The sequence below is a fragment of the Vitis riparia genome, chromosome 13, assembly GCF_004353265.1.
Source record: "Vitis riparia cultivar Riparia Gloire de Montpellier isolate 1030 chromosome 13, EGFV_Vit.rip_1.0, whole genome shotgun sequence".
NCBI classification, from domain to species: Eukaryota; Viridiplantae; Streptophyta; class Magnoliopsida; order Vitales; family Vitaceae; genus Vitis; species Vitis riparia.
In genome coordinates this window covers 7458000-7480009 of record NC_048443.1, presented here as the reverse complement: position 1 = coordinate 7480009, position 22010 = coordinate 7458000, and the positions used below count along the sequence as shown (strand labels likewise).

At 36.3% G+C, this 22010-nt stretch overlaps 2 protein-coding genes and 1 long non-coding RNA gene across 8 annotated transcripts; 1 reads left to right on the top strand and 2 right to left on the bottom strand.

The window, feature by feature from the left end:
* Nucleotides 1–106: 106 nt before the first annotated feature.
* On the bottom strand, nt 107–5756 carry LOC117928926 (U3 small nucleolar ribonucleoprotein protein IMP4). 4 transcript variants are annotated; one of them, XM_034849043.1, is made up of 10 exons: nt 5582–5756; nt 5407–5490; nt 4830–4939; nt 4695–4745; nt 3055–3198; nt 2880–2973; nt 2432–2534; nt 1859–1943; nt 578–688; nt 107–488 (listed from the first exon to the last, which is right to left on the bottom strand). In XM_034849043.1, exons 1-9 carry the CDS (start codon nt 5691–5693, stop codon nt 590–592), a joined length of 882 nt encoding a protein of 293 aa, XP_034704934.1. In that variant the 5' UTR covers nt 5694–5756; the 3' UTR covers nt 107–488; nt 578–589. The 4 variants fall into 4 exon arrangements, with proteins under 4 accessions (XP_034704934.1, XP_034704936.1, XP_034704935.1 ...); XM_034849045.1 differs by having other exon boundaries at nt 107–460; XM_034849044.1 differs by having other exon boundaries at nt 107–460; nt 582–688.
* A 5969-nt stretch (nt 5757–11725) lies between these two features.
* Nucleotides 11726–12576, top strand: LOC117928856. 2 transcript variants are annotated; one of them, XR_004653665.1, is made up of 3 exons: nt 11726–11947; nt 12044–12104; nt 12369–12576. It is a non-coding gene; the product is annotated as an uncharacterized LOC117928856 (long non-coding RNA). The 2 variants fall into 2 exon arrangements; XR_004653664.1 differs by having other exon boundaries at nt 12044–12125.
* A 381-nt stretch (nt 12577–12957) lies between these two features.
* LOC117928855 (U-box domain-containing protein 44-like) lies at nt 12958–17552 on the bottom strand. Of its 2 annotated transcripts, XM_034848927.1 has the most exons (4): nt 16274–17552; nt 15899–16199; nt 13608–15076; nt 12958–13513 (listed from the first exon to the last, which is right to left on the bottom strand). In XM_034848927.1, the coding sequence occupies exons 1-3, from the start codon at nt 17162–17164 to the stop codon at nt 13623–13625; spliced, it is 2646 nt and encodes an 881-aa protein (XP_034704818.1). In that variant the 5' UTR covers nt 17165–17552; the 3' UTR covers nt 12958–13513; nt 13608–13622. The 2 variants fall into 2 exon arrangements, with proteins under 2 accessions (XP_034704818.1, XP_034704817.1); XM_034848926.1 differs by having other exon boundaries at nt 12965–15076.
* Between the last annotated feature and the right edge of the window lie 4458 nt (nt 17553–22010).

The window sequence follows — 22010 nt, the reverse complement described above, 5'->3', positions numbered from 1 at the left end:
TGTAACTGGTTCTTGATTAATTGGAATAGCAGTAATGGCTGTTGTTGCCTCAATGCAGCCGGATCTTTTCAATGTGGTCCATCTCTTTAAAATGAAAATTCAATCATTGGTTCTGAGAAGACGGGATTAACAGTCAAATCTGTATCAATTTGATAGGGAGAGAGAACAAAATTGGAAAAATAAACAATAAACTATCTGAATCAATTTGAGGGAGAAGAAAAAAAAAAAAAATTTCCCAATGAACAAAACGTACGGCTCCCATCACCAAGTAACAGAACAACATCGTTTTGTTTGAATTTGGTGATATTGTGATACATAATTTCTCCCAAGAGGATGTCGGGGTCTTTCTTTGTCAAGTGGTTCGAGTGATGGAGGCACATTTGATCTGAGCGTGTTTCAGTTGCAACTGGACCCAGGCAAGCTCACCAATAGACGAAAAGATAGCCCTCACAAAATTGATCTAGCAATAAGAGTTGAATTCGGTTGATCTGTAAGAATTAAAATGAGGAAATGAAACACAAGGTTTGCAGCTGCTATCCTCATAAAAGCATAATGAGACAGAAGGTGTGAAATTCACCTACAGTTTGATTCAATCCCCAAGAAACTTCCGTTTCTTTGTCGTGTTCATGTATGGTCTGATGACCCATTCAATCTGGGCTTCACTCTGATCCATTGTTCCCAACTTAATCTGCAGCATCAAGAACATTTTATGAGAGAAACCAAAGATAGTCAAATGTTCTAGCACTAAGATCCTCCATATAGTAGCCAAGTTATCAACCCACAAAGGAAAAACGTTTGTGACAGAACTCATCATTAGACACTAACCTTGATTAGTGCAGGGCCACTAACCTAATTTTGGGCTTTTGAAGAAGATATTGACTTCTCCGACCAAGCTATAGCTTCCACATTACAGTTACTCACATGGTGCACAAAACTATCCTCAGAAATATTCAAGCCAAGATATAAATTCACTTTCAAGTGCAATTTAGTCTGACTAATCATTGTATTAGGCACTAAAAGAATGGAACTCCATCATAAAGTTGACCTACAAATGACATCTGCACACTTGAACCAAGTTGATAAGACGACATCCTTCAAGGTAGAACATTTTAGCCTGACCATACCTATGGGCCGAAGATAATCCATCCACAAAAACCATCTGACACCTAAAAGAAAACATTTACTACAAATTGAAACCAAATCCCCTAAAGACGGGATCTATGGGGATGCCTTCAGGCCCTATAGCAACTGATCCCCAGAAAATCCTGGAAATTGTTCTTTTATTTCATTTACTAAAGTGAAGCCAAGAGATTGATTCTATTCCTGATGTTCCCAGGATCCTCTAAGAACTTACAATCTTGCCCAATTGATGCAACAAATGATTGTGAAAAAGGCAGACCTCCAGCACATATACTGCTCCAATGTTTTAAAAGGGTTTTGTCTTATGAAGAGCATTTAATTCCACTCAATTTTTACTACTATATGCTAGTCACATGGTTTATTAGCTTCAGCATTAAATTTCTGAAGAAAACTATAAAAAATACTGCAAAGGGAATATTTAACATCAAGGTTTCTACGATGTTCTTAAAATGAAAATTGATGGCATGAATTTGGTAGGAACTGATAGACACAAACTGAAGTAATACATGAATATATCACAGGTAGCTTTTATTGGAAAGTAATGAGGGGATTAAGGAAAAGAAAATTCATTTGATCAATATCATGTAACCAAACATAGGGTGAATTTGTAATACCAAAAAGCAAAACTAGTTTCACCTAATAAGAGGGCATATCTCTTGACAACAATACCAAAGAATAAATCAAGCAACAGTGCAAAATGAACTAAACATCCTGTTACCTGATAAAGCCGCAATTCAAAACGAGGACCAACCTCCTTCAGCTCAATCGACTTGGGACCTCCACGTTTTTCATAGACATGATGCCTGCACACTCACAAAATGTTAATACATGATAAAGATAGACATGTAAATTTGTTCAGAAAAGAGCAGGATGCACATGGAGCAATTTATTTATTTATTTTTAATTATCATTAGCATAAAAGAAATGTCATGTGCAATTGTTCTGGTTCATTAGACAATATGGTATCCTCTAGAAATTTGGCTAGTTTAAATAACTTTTATATTGTTTGACCGCTACAAAATACAAGTACCTTGAGAACAATTTTTTTTGAACCTACAGGTGGGAGGTTAGGGAAAAAGGAAAATACAGAGGATTTCTTAAGTAAAAGTATCTGGATGGTGGTACATTGTATGGATCAAGGTTATAAAATGTGGAAAGGATTGTTAAGAAGAAGTCTACAGTATTTCATCCGGATCCTTTTTTCTTGAATGATGAATTAAAAAGAGAAAAGGGCCAAAGGTAAATAGCATACAACACAAGCATCTATAAAAGAATTCAACAATGAACTGACCTGAATGAGATATAATCAGACTGATTCGCAAATGTGATGATCCGTTTGGTGTCTGGCTTGGGCACTGGAAAGAGATGCTTTAAAATGTTTGCTGTCCTTTCACCAAGCTATCAAACCAAAAATTAAATCTAAAATGGTCAATATATAACCAACTATTGATAAATCAAGATCACAACATGAACATGAAAGGAAATCAATAAATAATGTTAAATGCATGAATTGCATGAATATAATTTACATTTCAGAAAGAATGGTGAAGACTCACATGATATATAATATTATACATACATACATATATATACATATATTTATTTATTTATTTAAAAAAAGGAGAAGAATATGATCCCTCATCCATAGCTATCACTACCCACTGATATTGCCACTGATAATGTAGGAAATGAGCTAAGAACTTCCAATTCAGAGAAGGAAATAGAATTATGAACTTTACCAAGCTTGGTTGAGAAGTTGTTTAGTATCAAGTGTGGGTAAGCCTCGGACATTTTTCCAATGGCTTTCTTGTCCTTAATGTCATGTCTTGTAACCTAGATGTAAACAATGAGCTTTAAATTTGTGTCTGACAAGGAAAAGGTTGAAAAGACACCATATGGAATCAAACTACTTACCACATTGAGCAAACCAAAGTAAGCAGTTGGACCAAAAGGTAGGTGGCTTATAATTATCCCATCGGGCACACCACGATGCTCATGAACCAACACAACATCTGTAAAATCATGTGCCCTGCAAGTTTCAATAATTTCAGAAATAACCTGCAAAGGAAGAGAATTCAGAAACATCATTCCACAATAATCATTCAACTCCAGCTCATTTATAAACAAGCTACTAATTTTAGAACAAAATACACTTTTATCAATAACCATTTAAACAAATGCTGCCGTTGATCAGCATATTTTTTTACCTTTTTTCTTCAGTAACCAGCCCATCAAGGCAATCTTAATATTGCTTGTTACCTTTTAGAGTTCAAAATGAGAACAGAAGTATAGTTTATATTTTTTTGATAGGAGAAGTATAGTTTATATTGAATAGTTAAAACTAGAACTTATATCATATAACAAATATGTTCTTTCAAGATGTTCAAGGATTGCACACTGAAAACAGGATCATCCTTTGTTCGTCTTCACTTGTTGGTATGACTACTCTTTTCATGTTTGGCATCCGAATTTGGATCTTCTCTGTCTAAAAATCAAAAGGCTAGAACTTCTGTATTCCTTTAAATCTTATAGCAACTCATCATACATATGCTATGTTTAAGTTTAAGTCAGAGAGAGTGGATCATTGCTTTGGAGAGACATCTCTGAACCCATTTAGACAATGTTGGTCAATGGAGGGTTGGGGGGCCAGTGGCATCAGGATTTTTTTTGCTTTTATTTTACATTTTTATAAGTGAAAGTGGATGCTCTTTCATTGTGAGTCAGCAACTGATTTGTTTAGTTGGCGAAGAATTACAGAGCTTTTTTCTCCATGTTTATGTGCTTCCAAGAAAAAAAAAAACAAGAGATAAATTCAGTGGTTTGGCTTGACAATAACAAACATCTCATTGTCAATTTTTTCTCACTATTACTTCACAGGTTTGGAGGGATCACCTTGCTCAGATTATATTTCTATAAGCAAAATATATACCTAGGAAGACTTAGGACAGCTAAAAATGTAAGCAACACAAGGATGCAAAATTGTAAAAGCACCTGGTTTTTGGGATCAAACTGCATTTAATTCTCTAGCCAGATTAATAGAAGAATTAATAAAAATGTCTACTGGCCTAAAATTTTGTGAAAATATTCAAATCATGACCCAGTTTTTGAATTTAGACCAACTTTGTCAAATAAGTTTCCTCCACATTCCATTTTTTTCTTTTTCTCTTTTTTTTGATAAGTTCCTCCACATTCCATTTAAGATGCTGGTTTCAGTGATACTACTACTTGTTAGCCATAAGTAGTAGAATTTCAAAGCCACAGCCAGGGTTATGAGTAGGTTTATCAAGTCAAAATTCTCATAGGTTTTTTTTTTTTTTTTTTAAATACAAACATTGGATTTAGAAAATATGCAAATTTCAAATTTCTAGATCAAAATGCACACATCTAGAAATCTAAACCTCAATTCTGTATAAGATTTACGAAAAAGGAAAAAGCTGGATAAGTAGGTAACAGGAATGAAATACACACTTGAGAATTAGTCAGTTGCACAAATAGCTAAAAGGGCCTAAGCCAAAGAACAAAGAGAAGAAAAAAAAAAAGAACAAAAGAGCCACCTGACCACCACGATTCATTCGTTGCGCATTAGGAAATACGAACTTAAGTTCCTGCAACAATTCGTTATATGGATGTAAGCATAACTAACTAAAGGGTGCATCCATAAGAAAAGAGAACTAAGCAGGTGGGTCAACCTTTACAAATTGTGTAAGAGGAGCACTTGGATTCCTGGATGTGGTCAGCAAGATTTTAGGATCTTTTTCTGTTGCATTTGCATATTCATCGTCTATATGCGACCTTGGTACTAAATCCCAAAGAAACAAACATTATGAGCAACAAATAAATAAATAAATAAATAATGAAGAAGAAAAAAACATATAAGACTTGAGTCTTGTAGAAGAAGATTTAAGGGAAAATCCCAGAATGCTTAATATCACTAGCTATTATTTATTAATTGGTCAAATTGGCCAAAATCCCAAAAAAATAAAATAAAATAAAAGAATACAATCTGTTCCAGCAGAACCCAAGTGGTTTTTACATAAAACCTAGTTTCAGCAATTCTCAATTCTCAAATCAATTTAAATTGGCTTTCCAACTGTGTATTGAAATTACAAACACTCCCCAAATTGACGCAATTTAAACTTGCGAAACCAATGAATAACCCTCAATCTCCTAATACTTGGAACCTTCCACCTCCAAATTTTCCGTTCAGCAATTTTCCCAGCTGGCAAACAGAGTTGGGAAAAAAATAAAAATAAAACAAAGACATACCAGCTGTTTGTTCGTCTTCGAGGTCAATTTCTTGGCGAAGCGCGGCCTCTTCATTCCTGAGCTCAGTGGGAATCGGTTTCCCCTCTGGCACAAAACAAAGACACGTGAATTGAATGAGAAAATTGCGAATAAGAATGGATTTAATGAAAAAACCGAAATCTTTCTTTCTATTAACCTTCTAAGGCTTCTTTGATTTTTCGTTTTTTCTCGTAAAGCAAACGCTCTTTGCCCTCCAAGCTTTTTCTGTAGATGTACTCTCTTCTCAATCTAATGTTCCTGCGCAACATCTTCCCAGAACCCTAAACCTAAACCTTTGCTAAAACCCTAAATCCCACAAAAGCGAAAAGAAGAACTCGGTTTTAGGTTAAAGATACCGGGTCGGGTCAAAGATCCTAATATCATTGATCCGGCCTTGAACGGAAAGACCGGCGGTTGGATTGGCCTTTTTGCGACTGAGTAGAAGCCCAACCCACCATTGATGGTTGGTGGGGGGAAGCCCGGACCCCAACATGAGGCTTAGTTCAGGCTCTGCCTTCGGTCCCCTTCCATAAGTATTGAAAAATCCATAAACTATAACCTGTAATATGACCACCTTGCTACTGATGGTTGCTATCTCGAAGTTGCAAACTAAAAATCAAATAATTATTCTTTTAATTTTTTAAAAGTAAAATAATGTAATATAAGTAAAATAAATTATAAATAAAAGAATTTTCTTCTATTTTAATTTATTTTTTCATATTAAAATATTATACATATTTTATTTATTCATAATTTAAGTTTAAAAATATCAAAGATGAAAAATAAATATTATGATTTTTAATATCTTCATATATATATATATTAAAATCTTATATTTATTTTTTAATTTTAATAATATATAAATGATATATTTATGATGTCATCGATTCAACTGCGATTCAACTATTGATCTAACCATTTAACTATAAATTGATAATTTTTCCAATTCAATGATTAATTCTATTATATAAATATTACCAATTATAAATTATCAAATTCATACTTCAATATGTTTTTATGTTTTATTTTTAAAAAATAAAATTAAAATTACCAAACATACATAGGTCAGAAAATTATAAAAATGAAATTTGATTAAAGATTTTGTGTACCCCTTTTTCAAAGCTAGTGTGAAATAATGATGAAATTTTTGGAAAGAAGTTAAATGATTATGCCAATAATATAAAAAATCATAATTTTCTTTTTCCATGTTCTTCCAACCTCCCCAATAAACATATTACAAGCATTAATTAGAAATTAAGTAATAGTATCACGATACATTTCAAATAAAATACAGGAAGAAACACATATCTTGGACTAGATTATTTTTTAATTTTTCTCTTATTGTATGAACATGAGGAAATGCCACTCATATAATTCCATAATTACAGTAACATGGGATAGATTTTTTTGCTATACCAAGTTCAACCTATCCTTGTTAGGATAGGTTCCGTAAAATCTAAACAAGGTTGAGGTGGTTTTGGGGAAAAAAATGTTTAGAACTTGACTAGGTTTTTGTACCATTTCTGAAATCAAATGGATCATGTGACTATTTCATACTCTAGCCATGAATGATGCATTTTATTAAGTATTCAAGAAGGTAGTCATAGGACGAGTCGTTTTGCTTGTTCTATTGCTCTTTCTTCTAGCCCTTCTGATGGGTCCAAGCTTCAAAATGCTCTAGACAATCTCAACTAGCTGCACCTTTGGGTTGCTACCCTCTTTGATTGGGTATCAATTGCACGGATGCCCCCATTTGCTCTTTTCATACTCATGTGGATCAATGGTTTGATGAGCTTTACCATCAAGCTCAACACATAAATGGTCAATCGATATCTATCTTAAATCGGATTGGTTCACAAGCCAGTTCCAGTTTTACTCTCTAGCCACCTACCAATCTTGGTTTTTAAACATTTTTTAGTTATTTGTGGATAATTTCTAGTGTAGTGGCGTTTGGTTATTGAAGTTGTGTTGGCTTAATTTTTCTATTGTTGTTTTGGTCTAGATTTATTTTGATTTTATTTATACTCAGATACCATTCATTATTTATGAATATCTTTGCTTTATTCTATCCCTTATCAATTTATTACATCTATTTTATTCTTTGTCATTTTTGCGACAAAAAAGGGAGACATGTTTGCATGACTGGCATTGTTTTCTTCTTGATATGATATATCATGATCATATACATCTATGGTTATATTATTTTTCTCACACAATGCTTTACTTGGGTATTTGTTTTGTATGTGTTTGCAGATCATAGCGTTGTTCATTTTTAGACGTTGTATGGTCATTGCTTTCGCATTTGAGGATGTTTAGTTTAGATGAGTGCCATTGAGGGATTTCTACACTTTAATTGAGAGGATTGAAGAGTTTATGTAATTTGTATTTTGTCACAAAATTTTCAAAATGGAATATTATTAATGTATCAGGCTACTTAGTTTAAACTTGGCTTAGGACTTTTCTAGATTATCATGTCTTAGTCTCCATTGAAGATTCAAAGTTGTTGTATAATCAAACGAAATGACATAAGTATAGAGAGGTCCTAGAAAGGCTAATTGAGATTGATCATGGCATAAAGTGGAAGTTAAACATTAATTAAGCAAAAAATGTTTTTAAAATTGATTTTAGAGATTGCACGAATGCTCAAGCATTCCTCCTAGCATTCAACCGCATCTTGGAGTGCTCAAGTGCTTCTTAGAGCACTCGAGTGCTTGAGCTAGAATTCTAATTCCATATTTTTTAAAGTTTTTTTTTGAAAACTTCTAGATTTTGTCCACAAGGATTTTTCCTTATAAATACCATGCTAAAAAGGGTTTTGCTCTTTGATGCAAATTAAATTTGAAAAAACCAATTATCAACCTTCCAAAATTATTGGAAGTTGGTTTTCTCATTTCTTGCGTTTGTGAGAGAGATATGTATATCCCCTTAGTCTTTGAGGTAGTCTGCTACGTGCACATTTGGTGTTGCATCGCAAACATGAAGACTAGTATATGTGTATACTTTTCATTCAATAGTGACTTATATTTTGTGATCTCTAATCTCATGGTTTTTACATTGGTCTAGTCTCCAAGAGACCGTGTTAGTGGTTTTTCACATAAAAATCGTAGTGTTTTGTGCGGATGGTTTCTTTTCCACTTCCTTAAATATTAAAGTGGAATTAAAAATAAAAATTTGAGTTAAAAAGAAGTAAATACTAATTTAAGCCCTCTAGGTATTTCATAATTAAGGTCCATAAACTTCATTTTTAATTATATTTTATTAACTTTCATATTTTTACAATAAAATCAAATATGAGCAAAATTATTTTTCATATTTTATTTTATTTTATTTTTAACATTTTCTCATAATCAAATATAATGCTAGTAAACAACATGAAAAAAATTAATTTCGAAGTCATCCATGACAATGGCTCCACCTACTACATTTGAGTCAAATGAATTTAAAACTAAAAATGTTAAATTTCATTAGCTAACTCATTTTATTCACATGAAAATTGGTTACCAAATATTTCAATTGACTCAATCATTCTAGGGCCTTCTTAATGAATTGACATAAGTTCAAATGTATAAAAAGCCCAATGTCATGGGTTGGAATCTGATTATAGAACTCATAAAAAATATTGCCTTAGAAAGGTAGGTTTATTTAAAACTAAAATAAAATAAAAAAGAAGAAATGCACTCATCATGCAATTCCTAAGATTTCTATACCTCTCCAAAAATGGATGTCATTTTATTAGATGTCAAGGCTATGTACGGTTATTGAAAATTTTGAAAGAAAATAAAAAAAAAATTAAAAAGAAGATTTCAAAATATTATATTGTATAAATATTTGATAATTTAAAAAAAAATAATATTATTTAAATAAAAATTTCCGGTAATCCTTTAGGTTTTAATGCAAAGCCCAGCCCAAGAGGTCTCTTAGTGGATTATGCTCCGTATCCACACACTGCAATGGAACACGTGGATGTGTCAGAGATTTGTCGCCCTCTTTATTCTTATATTTGCCCGATGTGGGATCCATGATATTAATTTTTAAGAAAAATTTCATAACAGATAACTCATCTAAAGGACTTCAACTTTGGACTTCCAAGACCACTCGGCTGTGAATATATGTATATATATATATATATATATTAATTTTACAAACAAAAGTATTTTTATTTTCAAATATAAATAGTATTGATTTTTAATTTATTTATTTATATATATTTTAAACTTTTTATAATTATTTTTAATTTAATAATATATAAACTATATAATTATGATATCACTGATTTGATGTCATTCAAACATTGGTTCCATTATTTCAAACATCAATTCCATTATCGAATCGTGAAACAACACATTGGGTAGCCCAATTGGTCAAGACGAACATCAGAAAGTGTAGTGTCAATAAGCGGCAAATGATCTTGGATTTGAATTCTATCATTAATGATACCTTGAATTTATTCAGTGCTAATTGTTACGATCAACATCCTAAGATTTGAATCCCCCGTAAAGAGTTTTAAGGGCTTGGCCATGAAAAGTTTCTTGGTTATTAATTGAAACAATAACTTTTCCAATTCAATTAGTAGTGGTGCACATTTCTCATCTTCACATGATGTTTCCCTAATGGAGGCATTGTGATTTCTGGGGAAAAATACCTGAAAATTTTGTGCTATGAACATATCAATCCTAGTAACAATTCAGGCTTAGTTTAATTAAGTTGGTGTTAGGAAGATTTCCCCTGAAAGAGGGTTAGCATCTCACAAGCAGTTGGAAGTAATTTTCAATGAGAAAAATATCTGTGAGTTCAAGAACTGACTGGTTCTAATTCAAAATCGACATGGAGAAACTATCAGTGTCACCATCAATACAATAATGTGATAGGCATAGGCTTTTTATGTAGTTGTCAAAGAAAATCAGTGGCCAAACCAACTAGAACAATAAATCAGCTCACAAGTAAATACAGAGATTCTCAGCTACACCTACCTGCTAGTTTTAAGGGAATCGAAACTCCTGTTCTTTGGGGTGGTCATAGAATTAAAGCTCTAAAACCTACAGTGGATTTCCAGATCATTAAAAATGACACAATCCAATGAGAAAAAGAACATATAAATTTATCCCACAGCAAAACTTTCATAATTCAATTTAACATCCAAATGATGAAATACTCAGCTCCGGTATAAGTAGTTATATAAGCAACGTGTGTGTCTGATTCTTCCATCAGTTGCTTTCAACAGCCTTTATGGGGTTATATAAACAACACAAATCCATGCAAGAATGAAAAATAGTTTACCTCAACAATGTTATCATCCAAATGGTCAGACTATTGAACTCAACAATGCCCATTTTTCGGATTTCATGAAGTGTCATTTTCAGTGCCTTGTCTTTGCTGTGCACAGAGCTTTTAGTGTGAATATGAACACCATTAGATAGATTTTCATCACTTTTTTAGTGGGGTTTATCCCTAAACTTCCAGTCTTTGAACAATAGTGGAAAAGGGTACATATTCTGATCACCTGGTTTAGAGTTCTACATTCCTTTCCTAGTATTAAAATTCCATGTGTTCTTTATCTTATCTTGGTTTTCTCCATAGAAGCACCCAACTAAAAGGCAACAACCAGCAGTATTCTTCTCTTTTACCGAGTCTTAACTGTTTAATACAAAGTCTACAACTTTTTTCTCATACAAGCTCAAGATCAAATACTTTCACCAGGTCTTCTGGATCTAGAAATAATTGAGATTGTTGAGTTTTTATTTGTTTTATTTTTGGTGAGATCAGAACAACAGCAAAGGTCATTATGAAATTTCCGAAACAAAGAAAAGAAAAAGAAACAGACCTCTCATATGAGAAATAGTAAAAGAAAAAACACTTCCCAGAAACCAGGGACAGTTTTTGACAAACATGCCATTAAGGTTTTTTTATTTGCTCTTATCATAGCCAGGGAATATCTCAGGATTCAAGCTTGCAAGTCAAAAATGAAAGTTATAAACCTCCAATCAACTAACAGAACTATTTTCCAATCAAACAATATTTAGAATCAAAGCATCAGAACAACAATTACTGAACTCAAGTGCTTAGATCCTTTTGTCCTAGCAAGCTAATCAACATCCTAATTGATCTTTTGTGCCTCTTAAGCCACTAGATGCCGTGGCAAAGTACTACTCTTTTTTTAATCAAGGAATCCATTTTATGAGCCATCATGTTTGCCATAATGAGCTTATATTCTGATTCTAAGGTGTGTAGCAAATGAAGAGAAGCTGGTGCAAGCATGAGCCAACACAAATCAACCAGAAAGAAAAACTATATACTGGAATTCCTTCATCCAATTGCATGTGTATATGTGTACACAAAAGGGCAGAGAGATTGTCAATAGCATGGGAAGATATAGCTAAAAGGAGCTTCTAAAAGCCAAAGAAGAAGTACCTTTAGAGCCAGTGCTCTTGCTTTCAAATGACCGAGAAGTTAGTGACACAGGCAAAGGCTGAGACTGCCACCAAAGTTTCGCCACCTGAAACAAACCCAGAGACAGGGGGAACAGGTATCTCTCCCTCCATATGCAGGCAGAATAAATAATTTCTTAATTTTAATCGAGTGTTTGAACTCAATTCAACCTTACTTACAGCATCTGGAACAGGAATGAAGAACTGTTGTCCACATAAATCAAAGAAAGGACAGTGAGGCTTCATTGAAGGATGGTACATCTGTTTTCTTCACTGGTAATCTTCTTGTTGTCACTATTATTTTTCAATCCCCATAGGGTCTGTTTCCAATAAATTTGATGCAGCATAAGTAAACAAATAATTCTTTCTTTATTTCTTTTGTTCTGGCCCTCATCATTGTCCATTTTCCTACCAAGTCCTATGAAAAAGCTATCTTTCACATAATCCAATTATTTCAGACAGCATTATATTGTTTTTAGGGTGTTTATTTAAAAGTTGTAAATCATGTCACTGTTGCAGCCTCTTCACTTTGTGTTGCTGTTGGCTCTGTGAAGCTTGCTTTTAATGGAACCAGATGACAGCGACAAGAAGGCAGCAGTTCCATTCAAAGGCCTCAACTTACACTTTCAACCACTTGCTATGTCATTTCTCCACTGTTGATTTTCTAATGTTAAATTTTGTATGTGATCTATAATTCTACAAGTAGTATGCGATTTTTTTTTTGTTATTTATTTAGCTCTTTTTTATCTCAAATTTCTGTTTAGTTTGATAATAAGCTTACATTCATTCAATGTTCTCACTTCTCAAATCAATTCTATAAAGATGATAGGAGAAAACACACACATAGATAACTAGTCAAAGTACAATAACCACACACACACACACATGTATACAACACATAGATAGCTAGTCAAAGTACAATAACCCAATTTCACTTATGTCACACTTCAGCCAACCTCAAAGATAGTCCCAATCATGCTAGGACAATATGCATATTATAGGGTTTATACTCACAAAATGAGAAAGTCAATCTATTTACCCTTTGAAAGAATGTGAAAAAATAAGGCAGGGAACATTTCATGAAACTCCATACAGCATAAACTATTGCTTAGTCATAAGGGCAAGTCATTTTATATTATTTTTACAGTTCAGTTAGAAATTTCAACTTATCGAGAAAAAGAGAAATTTCCAGTAAATATATATAAAAGAAAGAAAAACAAAAATTAAAAACATAAAAAAATAACATTGTTACTTACAGACGTAAAATTTTAAAAGAACAGCAGTACAGCATAACCTCCACCCTGGTTATCTGTTTTCTCTTTGAAATTATAGTGCACACAATCAATGGAAAGTTACCTTACACATGAAAATTCACCCAAGAAAACAAGAGGCATAAGGTGGATGGGGACATGGGGGTTTGTGCGTTGTGGCGATGCTGTGTGGGGATGATTTACATGCCAATGACTAGCCTTGTCAGAGTCAAATCTAAAATATGGCTCTACTCAATTTGTGATTGATATACCAGGAATTTGAGGAAGAAGAATTCTTCATCACGATCTTCATCTTCCATTCTTTATTCTTACAATATCAAACCACTTCATGTGCATCCATATTATTGTTTCTTTTATACACCTCAGGTGTTGTGGATTCTCATGGCTCATCCACTAAATAACACGATACAAACAGAGGAACGGAAAAAACGTATATCAAAAGGTATCTGAAAAACAATGTAAGTATTACATGCACAAGGTTGCTTACTTGATATGAACTGTCTCAAAAGTAACTAGATTGGGCTTGCAAGAGCTCAAGTTGTGCCAGTAACTTAGCAATTGTTGATTTCAATTTGGGATCACCCTTCTGTGCCAGATCAATAAGCACTACCTGAGCAGATTCACCATACTGTACCCTGTGAGCCTCAACCCTAAAAATCCTCTCTAGTATCCATAGTGCCTTTTCTTGAGCTTTGACAGTCCCCAATTCCAAAACCTTTATAATAGGCTGAGCGCCTGATATTTTGGTAATGCGATTGATTCCATGTTCCCAAATTTCATCCTGGGCAAGAGTTGCAAGAGCATTGAGAGCAGCTTCATCTGCTTCTCTCTCATCACCTTCCAAGATTTGGACCAAGGGAGAAATAGCATCTGCCTTAAGTAAACAAAATGTACTTTTGACAAAGCAGAAACCATCATGAATTTCACAATATGCATCGACAGAAGGAGGAACACAAAACCATCTCGATGATCTGGACTTCCGAAGAGATAATGAATTCTGTGACAGCTGAGCTAGTGAAGTTGCAGCTCTACATTTAGCAACTGGTGATCCACTTGAAAGCAACTTCACAAGCAAAGGTATTACTCCATGTTCTGCTGAAAAAAGTTGCAATTTCTTATCAGAAGGAACTGTAAACCGAATGAATACACCTGCAATGCTCTCCACTAACCAGCAGGTTGTGGGTGTTGAAGTTGCAGGGAAGGAACTCATTATAGAGACCAAAATTGGCAACAAATTTGCCCTCTTAAGAGTATCTGTTGCTTTTTTGTCATTAACTGGGAGATTGCTCAGTATGCCAACAGCAGCAGCCTTTTCACTATCAGAAGTTGATAATGAGATAATATTTACAATAATATTGAGATGGGTCTCACTGAGCTGCTCTGTGAACTCTGCTGGTAAATATTTGGAGAGAGTGTATAGTAAATTCAAAGCACCAGTTCTGGTCTTAGTGTTGGTTTCACTCAGGAAAGGGAGGAGAAGCTGAATTGCACCATTTTCCTTCATTTTATTTCTGACTTTGGACGCACTGGAATGAGCAGCGATGCTATTCAGTGCCTGTAAGAGGTGATATTGAATTACAGGACTGGACAGGTTTAGAAGTGAGAGCATTTGTTGAGCCACGTCTTGGTTGACAAGAATAGATTCGGACTGAGCTATCCTTGCCAGAATAGCAGATGCTGGCTCCCGAAGTGTCATGAGCACAGATGTGACAGAGAAAAGGAGCTGAAGCAAAGCAACTACAATCCCTGAACTGATCAAACGTTGGATGTTCTCAGTCAACATGGACAAATTTTGCAATGCGCTTAAAGCAGATAACTTGGATTCAAGCTTCCCAGCATTAAACATTTTCACAAGGGGTTCAATTGCCCCATCTTTGCCAAGGGAACCTCTGCTTTGATCTGTGAGCTCCATTCTTGAAAGTGCTGTTGCCATGAGAATTTTACTCATGTCAGAACCTGCAGACATGGTAAAGGAAAATTTAATCACACTTGACAATAAGAATTTCCTGAGTTCAGAACACCGTGAGACCTTTTAGATTAGAGTGCCACTAGAGGGTCAAATTGTTAAAATCAAATTGCTAAAGGTGAAAGATAGAGAAATCAAAATAACATATACCTAATCGGCCTTGAAAACGACTACACATCTTTAATAAAGATTTATGGTTTATTAATTAAAATCACTACATATTTACAAACAGTTTCTCTGGTTATGTAAAATCACACAAGCTAAAAAAAAGGCAATATGCTATCAAATCTACCAGTCAAGCTCCAACTTCATCACCATGATCAGCAAAACACATCAAGTCAAATAGTTTTCTGTGAGCATACAACCTCTCAATCTATTGAGTCTGTGCTTTTGCCACTGTTTGCTCTCCTTCTTGGTTTCAAACAAAAATAAAATAAAATAAAATGAATGAAATACCACTTAAAAAAAGAAAAATAAAAATAAAAATAAATTGAAGAAAGGAATAAGGGCTCATTTTCTTAGGTCATCCACACCTTAAGATCAAAGATACACCATGCTTGGTACATCGACCCCACCATATATTGTGGTTCAATCAACAGAGAATAGACACCAACCCCTAATCCCAAATGTCGTGAATTTTGAGGTTTATATGCAATTTCAAAGTTTCATGTAACTAAATCCACAAATTCATTTGCAATGACAAACTAGGACACTAAATTGGCAATGGAATCATAAAATAATTAATACACATCAAAAGGAGGGGAAAAAAAAGGCAAAAGTAAAGGAAAAAGAGATTCAGTCATTATAGTCACCTTCCTTTAAGTAATGCACTAATGGCTTAAAGTATCCAGCCTCAGCCATATGAAGAGCATTCTGAGTATTACTAGATAATGCGCTTAACAACTTCCCTGCATCACGTGAAGCAACTGGATCTTCTCCATTAAGAATCGCAACCAACATGACAATACACCCTTGAATTCTACCAAGCCGCCTATGAACTGCAGGAAGGTCTGAGAGGTCAAGCAACAGTCCCACAGCCTCCCTCCGCTCCTCGACATCCCGAGTCAAAGATTTCACAATGGTTGACAATGAATTTGGGTCTGCCAGCTTCTCCTACACATTACCTGAAAATGTAAGATCAACAACAACATTGGAACTATAATCATCAGAATTGGAATGTCATATACCTTGTTTTTAGCATTCTCCACAAGGTTGCGCAACATTTGAATTATAGTCAACCTATTGTTTGGCTTGCTCGAACCCAATCTATTGGATAGGATTAGAACAACCCCTTCATCGTTAATCCATTCATCATCCACCATTTGGTCCCTAATGAGTGACCTCAATCCCGAAAGTGCGAATTTGAATTCTTCATCATTACCATACTTCAATTGTAGCACAACATCATCGATGTCAAGATTGATAATCTCCTCCTCTATCTCTTCTATCTCCACCTCCGCCACCTCCTCCACTATCTCGTCTTCTACTCCGAACTCATTTACAGATTCTGTTTCGCGATCATACTCAGATTCTTCGCGGTCGGGGCTCGAGCTCGTATCAAATTTTGCATTCATCTCCTCCACTATCTCGTCTTCTACTCCGAACTCATTTACAAATTCTTTTTCGCGATCAAACTCAGATTCTTCGCGATCGGGGATGGAGCTCGTATCAAATTTTGCCTTCATCATTTCCTTATGCAATGCTCCAATCTTTTCTTTAACATCTACTGACAAAAAATCAAGACTAGCAGACAGAACAAGGCCCAGAGATCGCCCCAGACCTCGAGTCAATTCCTCGATTTGCTTAGCCGATATTTTGGGGTTAAGGCTTTTCATCAAACCCCTAGCTCGACCAAGCTCTTTCTCCAGCGACTCCACCGCTTCTCTAATCAAAGGCGTGTCCATGACCTTGTTCTCCCTCAAATCATCGAGAATCGGTCCGAATTTCGCGACCAGAGATGCAAATTCAGCCAAAATTTCCTGCTCCGTCTCAGAGTCCTTTGACAGAGACGCAACCTCGCCGGCTGACGCCTGTCGCTCCGCCAACAGCTCCGAGAACGTCTTAGTTCTGCTCCCCATGCTGTGAAGATTACAAGCTTTACTTTCTCACAAAACACCAAGAACCGAACCACAGAGAGACGAAATTTGCAGCCGTGGAAGCAGCACTAAAGACCAAGAAAAAAAGAAGAAGAAAAATGAGAAGTCAACAAAGAAGAAGAAAAATGAGGTGAAAGACGACCGAAGTTGAGTGTTTTTCTCGGGAACCAAACAGACAAAAACGAGAATAAATCTAGACAGAAGACTGAGGGAAAGTGGGAGCCAATATTTTCTTCTTGGTTTAAAGACTTTGAAGATAGGTTGGATTGAATTTGAAGAGAATGGGAGTATGATAGATTCTAGGGGCATTTCGGGGGATTTGTCGTGTTTCTGCGTTCTTTCTTTCGTTCTCATTCTTCTCTGTGGAGAAGACGAAGTCAAAGCTCACACGCTCGTTTATATCCGCCTCTTTTATATTCATTTATTTTTATTTATTTAGTTTTATTTATCGGCTCTCTCTTTCAAGCGTTGGCTTTGAAAGTGATTTGGGGACGGCTCCTGCCTGTTTGAGTCAACGCTATTTAAATTATTATTATAAGCTTTTTAATCCTTTTAAAAAATATTTTAATTTATTGAGATGTTTGCATGTTTTATGTGTTTTATTTTCACAATAAACCAAAATTAAAGTTAAAATTGTTAAACCTTGAAGAGAGATAAATTTTGAGGTTGAGAAGTTTGATGAAAGAAACGATCTTCATTTATAAAGTGTTAAGATGTTATCTTGTTGCTTCGATGGGGCTTATATGATATAAGGGAAACATGCGTGGATTCTACTCAAATCAAAACAGAGCATGTTTAGCCTAAAAATCATGACAAATATTCGGTCATCAATTCCATACTTGTAGCTGATTCTATTTTTGTATTATATAGCTGTTTGCTGTAAACTTTAGCATAATTCTAGCATTACCGTATATGTATTTCCTAAATTAGCTTCTCTTCATTCTTGTATATAACAATACAGATTTCTGTCAATGAGAGTGTGGGAATATATTCATTGAAACCTCTGCAGTACTTATTCACTATATGGTATCAGAGCAGCCGATCTCCACCGAGCCACCGATCCAAGTACCTATAATGTCTTCCTCCTCCGATCAAACTCCCAATTTTACCCTCCACACCCAACCCCCTTCCGCATCCGAAAAATCTCTCGTCGCTCTCAACATCACTGCCCAAATCAATGAAAAATTAACTCCCTCCACCTTTCCTCAATGGCGTGCTCAATTTGAAGCACTTCTTATTGGTTATGACCTCCTCGACTATGTTGAAGGCACCTTTCGGTGTCCCTCTTCAGATGGCACCCCGGCTGAAGAACTACGCAAGACCCATTGGGTCCGACAGGACAAGCTTATCCTGAGTGCGATTTTAGCCTCTACCTCCCCTTCCATCACACCCCTCATTGCTACAGCTAAATCCTCTCATGAAGCTTGGAAAAAGCTTACTCACCTTTATGCTAGCCGATCTCGAACTCGTGCAATGCAGTTAAAGGAAGAACTTACCTTAATCCAGCGTGGAAACAGGACCATCACCGAATATCTCCATGCTGTGAAGGCTTTAGCCGATGAACTAGCCATCATCGATCATCCAATTTCGGATGATGATCTAACCCTTTATGTGTTGAATGGTTTAGGTCCAGATTTTCGGGAGATTGCAGCGCCGATTCGTGCCCGAGAGTCATCTCTCACCTTTGAGGAGTTGCACGACCTGCTGGTTGGCCACGAGGCCTATCTAAGGCGCCTGGAAACTGCAACGCAAAACTTAGTTGTGTCTGCCAATTTACCGAAGACTAAGCCGTCTGCAAATGAGGGAAGTCATCAGCGTTTCTTTAAACAACATGATCATTCCCGTGGGCCTCAAGCCTCCAGTCCAGGCCGGTACTCAAATGGAGCCCAACGTGATGGACGACGCCCCAATTCAAGTACTGGTAAGCCCAACCACTCTACTCGGCGCTATCAGCCCAAGTGCCAACTGTGTGACCAGTTGGGCCACATTGCCAAGGCCTGTCCTCAGTTTCATTCACAGAATGTCTCTATAAATTGTGCCACCACTTCTACGGGCAAAGATAAAAATTGGCTGCTTGATTCAGCCACTTCTCATAATATTACGGGTGATCTTTCAAATTTATCTATTCATTCCGAATATGATGGAACTGACGAAGTAATTCTCAGTGATGGTTCAGGTTTGGCCGTCTCACACATTGGTTCTTTGGCTTTACACTCTCCGCACTGCACATTTACCTTACGTGATACTCTTTATGTTCCCAATCTTTGCAAAAATTCAATTTCTGTGCATCATCTCACCAAACAAAATGATGTCTTTATTGAATTTCATCCCTTTCATTTTTTTGTGAAGGACAAGATCACGGGGGCGATCCTACTAAAAGGAGCATGTAACAATGGCATCTACACCTTCCCGGAATCATTGGCGGTATCCAAAAAGGTTGCTAATGTGCATGAAAGGACCTCCATTGATGGATGGCACAAGCGTCTTGGGCATCCTTCTCTTAAAATTGTCCATCATCTTGTTAAGAATTTTTCTCTTCCTATTTCCTCGCATAAAAGTTTGTCTTCATTATGTCATTCATGCTCTATTAATAAAGCACATCAACAACCTTTTCGTATCACCAGTCTTCAAAGTCATGAGGCCCTTGAACTTATTTACACGGATGTGTGGGGACCCGCTAGTTATACTGGGATTGATGGATCACGATATTACCTTATTTTTGTTGATCATTATACAAAATATATATGGTTTTATCCCATGACCACTAAATCTGGTGTTTCTACAATTTTTCCGCACTTCAAAAAATTTGTTGAAACCCGCTTTCAAAAATCCATCAAAACATTATACTCAGATAATGGAGGTGAGTTTATTGCTTTAAAATCCTATCTCTTACTTCATGGCATAACTCACCTCACCACTGCCCCTCACACTCCACAACAAAATGGTGTTTCTGAACGTCGTCACCGTCATCTCGTTGAAACGGGTCTCACGCTCCTGTCTGATGCAAATCTTGATTTTTCATATTGGCCCCACGCTTTTCAAACAGCCTCTTATCTCATAAACCGTCAACCCACGCCTCTCCTAAAAAACAAATCACCTTTTGAAGCCCTTTTTGGTCACTCACCAAATTATTTAAAATTTAAAAAATTTTGGTGTATTTGTTATCCTCTCACAAGGGCCTATAATTCAAACAAAATGCAACCCAAATCCAAAGCCTGTATTTTTCTCGGCTATTCACCAACTCAAAATGGCTACAAGTGTTTTGAGCCCCAAACAAAAAAATTCTTCATATCGCGCCACGTGTTGTTTGATGAAACCCAAAATCACATCAGCCCATCCTCACCCGTGCCTTCCGAGCTCACTCTGCCCCTTCGAGACCTTCATCAACTGCTTCCTCTTCACTTCGGTGCCCAGCCGACTGCAGTGCCATCCTCAACGGTTTCCGATGCACCGGCACCCTCGCTGCCTCCGGAAGGTTCACCTGCCATTGCTGCGTCCTCCCCAGGTAATTTCGCACCCTCTGTTCCTTTATTTTCGGATTCATTGCAAGCTGTAGATCCCAACCCCGCCCATCCGAATCCTCATCCAGGTGACAATCGGACTGGGTCTTTCTTAGATTTACCGCTGTCTCTTTCACATGATACAACTTCCCGTACAGCTAATCCTCTTCCCAATCCGAATCTCACAAACCCTAACCCAACAAATCCTCAACCTCAACGCACTCACACCATGACCACAAGATCAATGAACCAAATCTTTAAACCTAAACAAATCCACACCGTGTCCAAACATCCTCTCCCTCCTACCATTGAACCAACAAGTGTGAGTCAAGCCATCTCTCAACCTCACTGGCGTGAGGCCATGTCCACAGAGCTTACTGCTTTGATGAAACATGGGACTTGGGATCTCGTTTTACCCACTGCTGATTGTAAACCCGTAGGGTGTAAGTGGATATTTCGGGTAAAACGGAAAGCTGATGGTTCTGTTGATAAATTCAAAGCCAGACTCGTGGCTAAGGGCTACAATCAACGTCCTGGTGTTGATTACACCGAGACCTTTAGCCCTGTAGTTAAATCAGCTACTATTAGAGCTGTACTGTCTATTGCAGTGATGAATGGATGGAATTTGAGGCAGATGAACGTTAATAATGCTTTCCTAAATGGTGACTTAACTGAAACTGTTTTTATGGCACAACCTCCGAGATTCAAAGATCTGTCCAAACCCCACCATGTGTGCAGACTCAAAAAGGCTATCTATGGGCTTAAACAAGCCCCACGGGCTTGGTACACTGCCCTCAAAACGGCCATTCTTCAATTGGGTTTTCGAAACTCCAAGGCAGACTCTTCTCTCTTCATCTACAGCCACGGCTCCACTCTTTGCTATCTCTTGGTGTATGTTGATGATCTCATCATCATAGGAAATAATCCATCTCTTGTGACTTCCATCATTAAACAGTTGGGTGATAAGTTTTCTCTCAAGGATATGGGTTCCCTTCATTTTTTCTTGGGGATTGAAGTTATTCCTACCAGAGCAGGGTTATTTCTCTCACAACATAAATACATCCGTGAGCTGTTAGACACTACAAGTATGAGTGGTGCGAAAGATGTCTCAACCCCTCTCTCCACTACTCAACCTCTTCAACTGATTGATGGCACGGCTGTTGTGGACAGCTCTGTTTTTCGTCGAATCATTGGCAGTCTTCAATATCTGTCCTTGACACGTCCAGATATCTCCTTTGCAGTCAACAAACTATCTCAATTTATGCATAAGCCAACTGCAAATCACTGGACAGCAACCAAACGGCTCCTCCGCTACTTAAAACAAACCA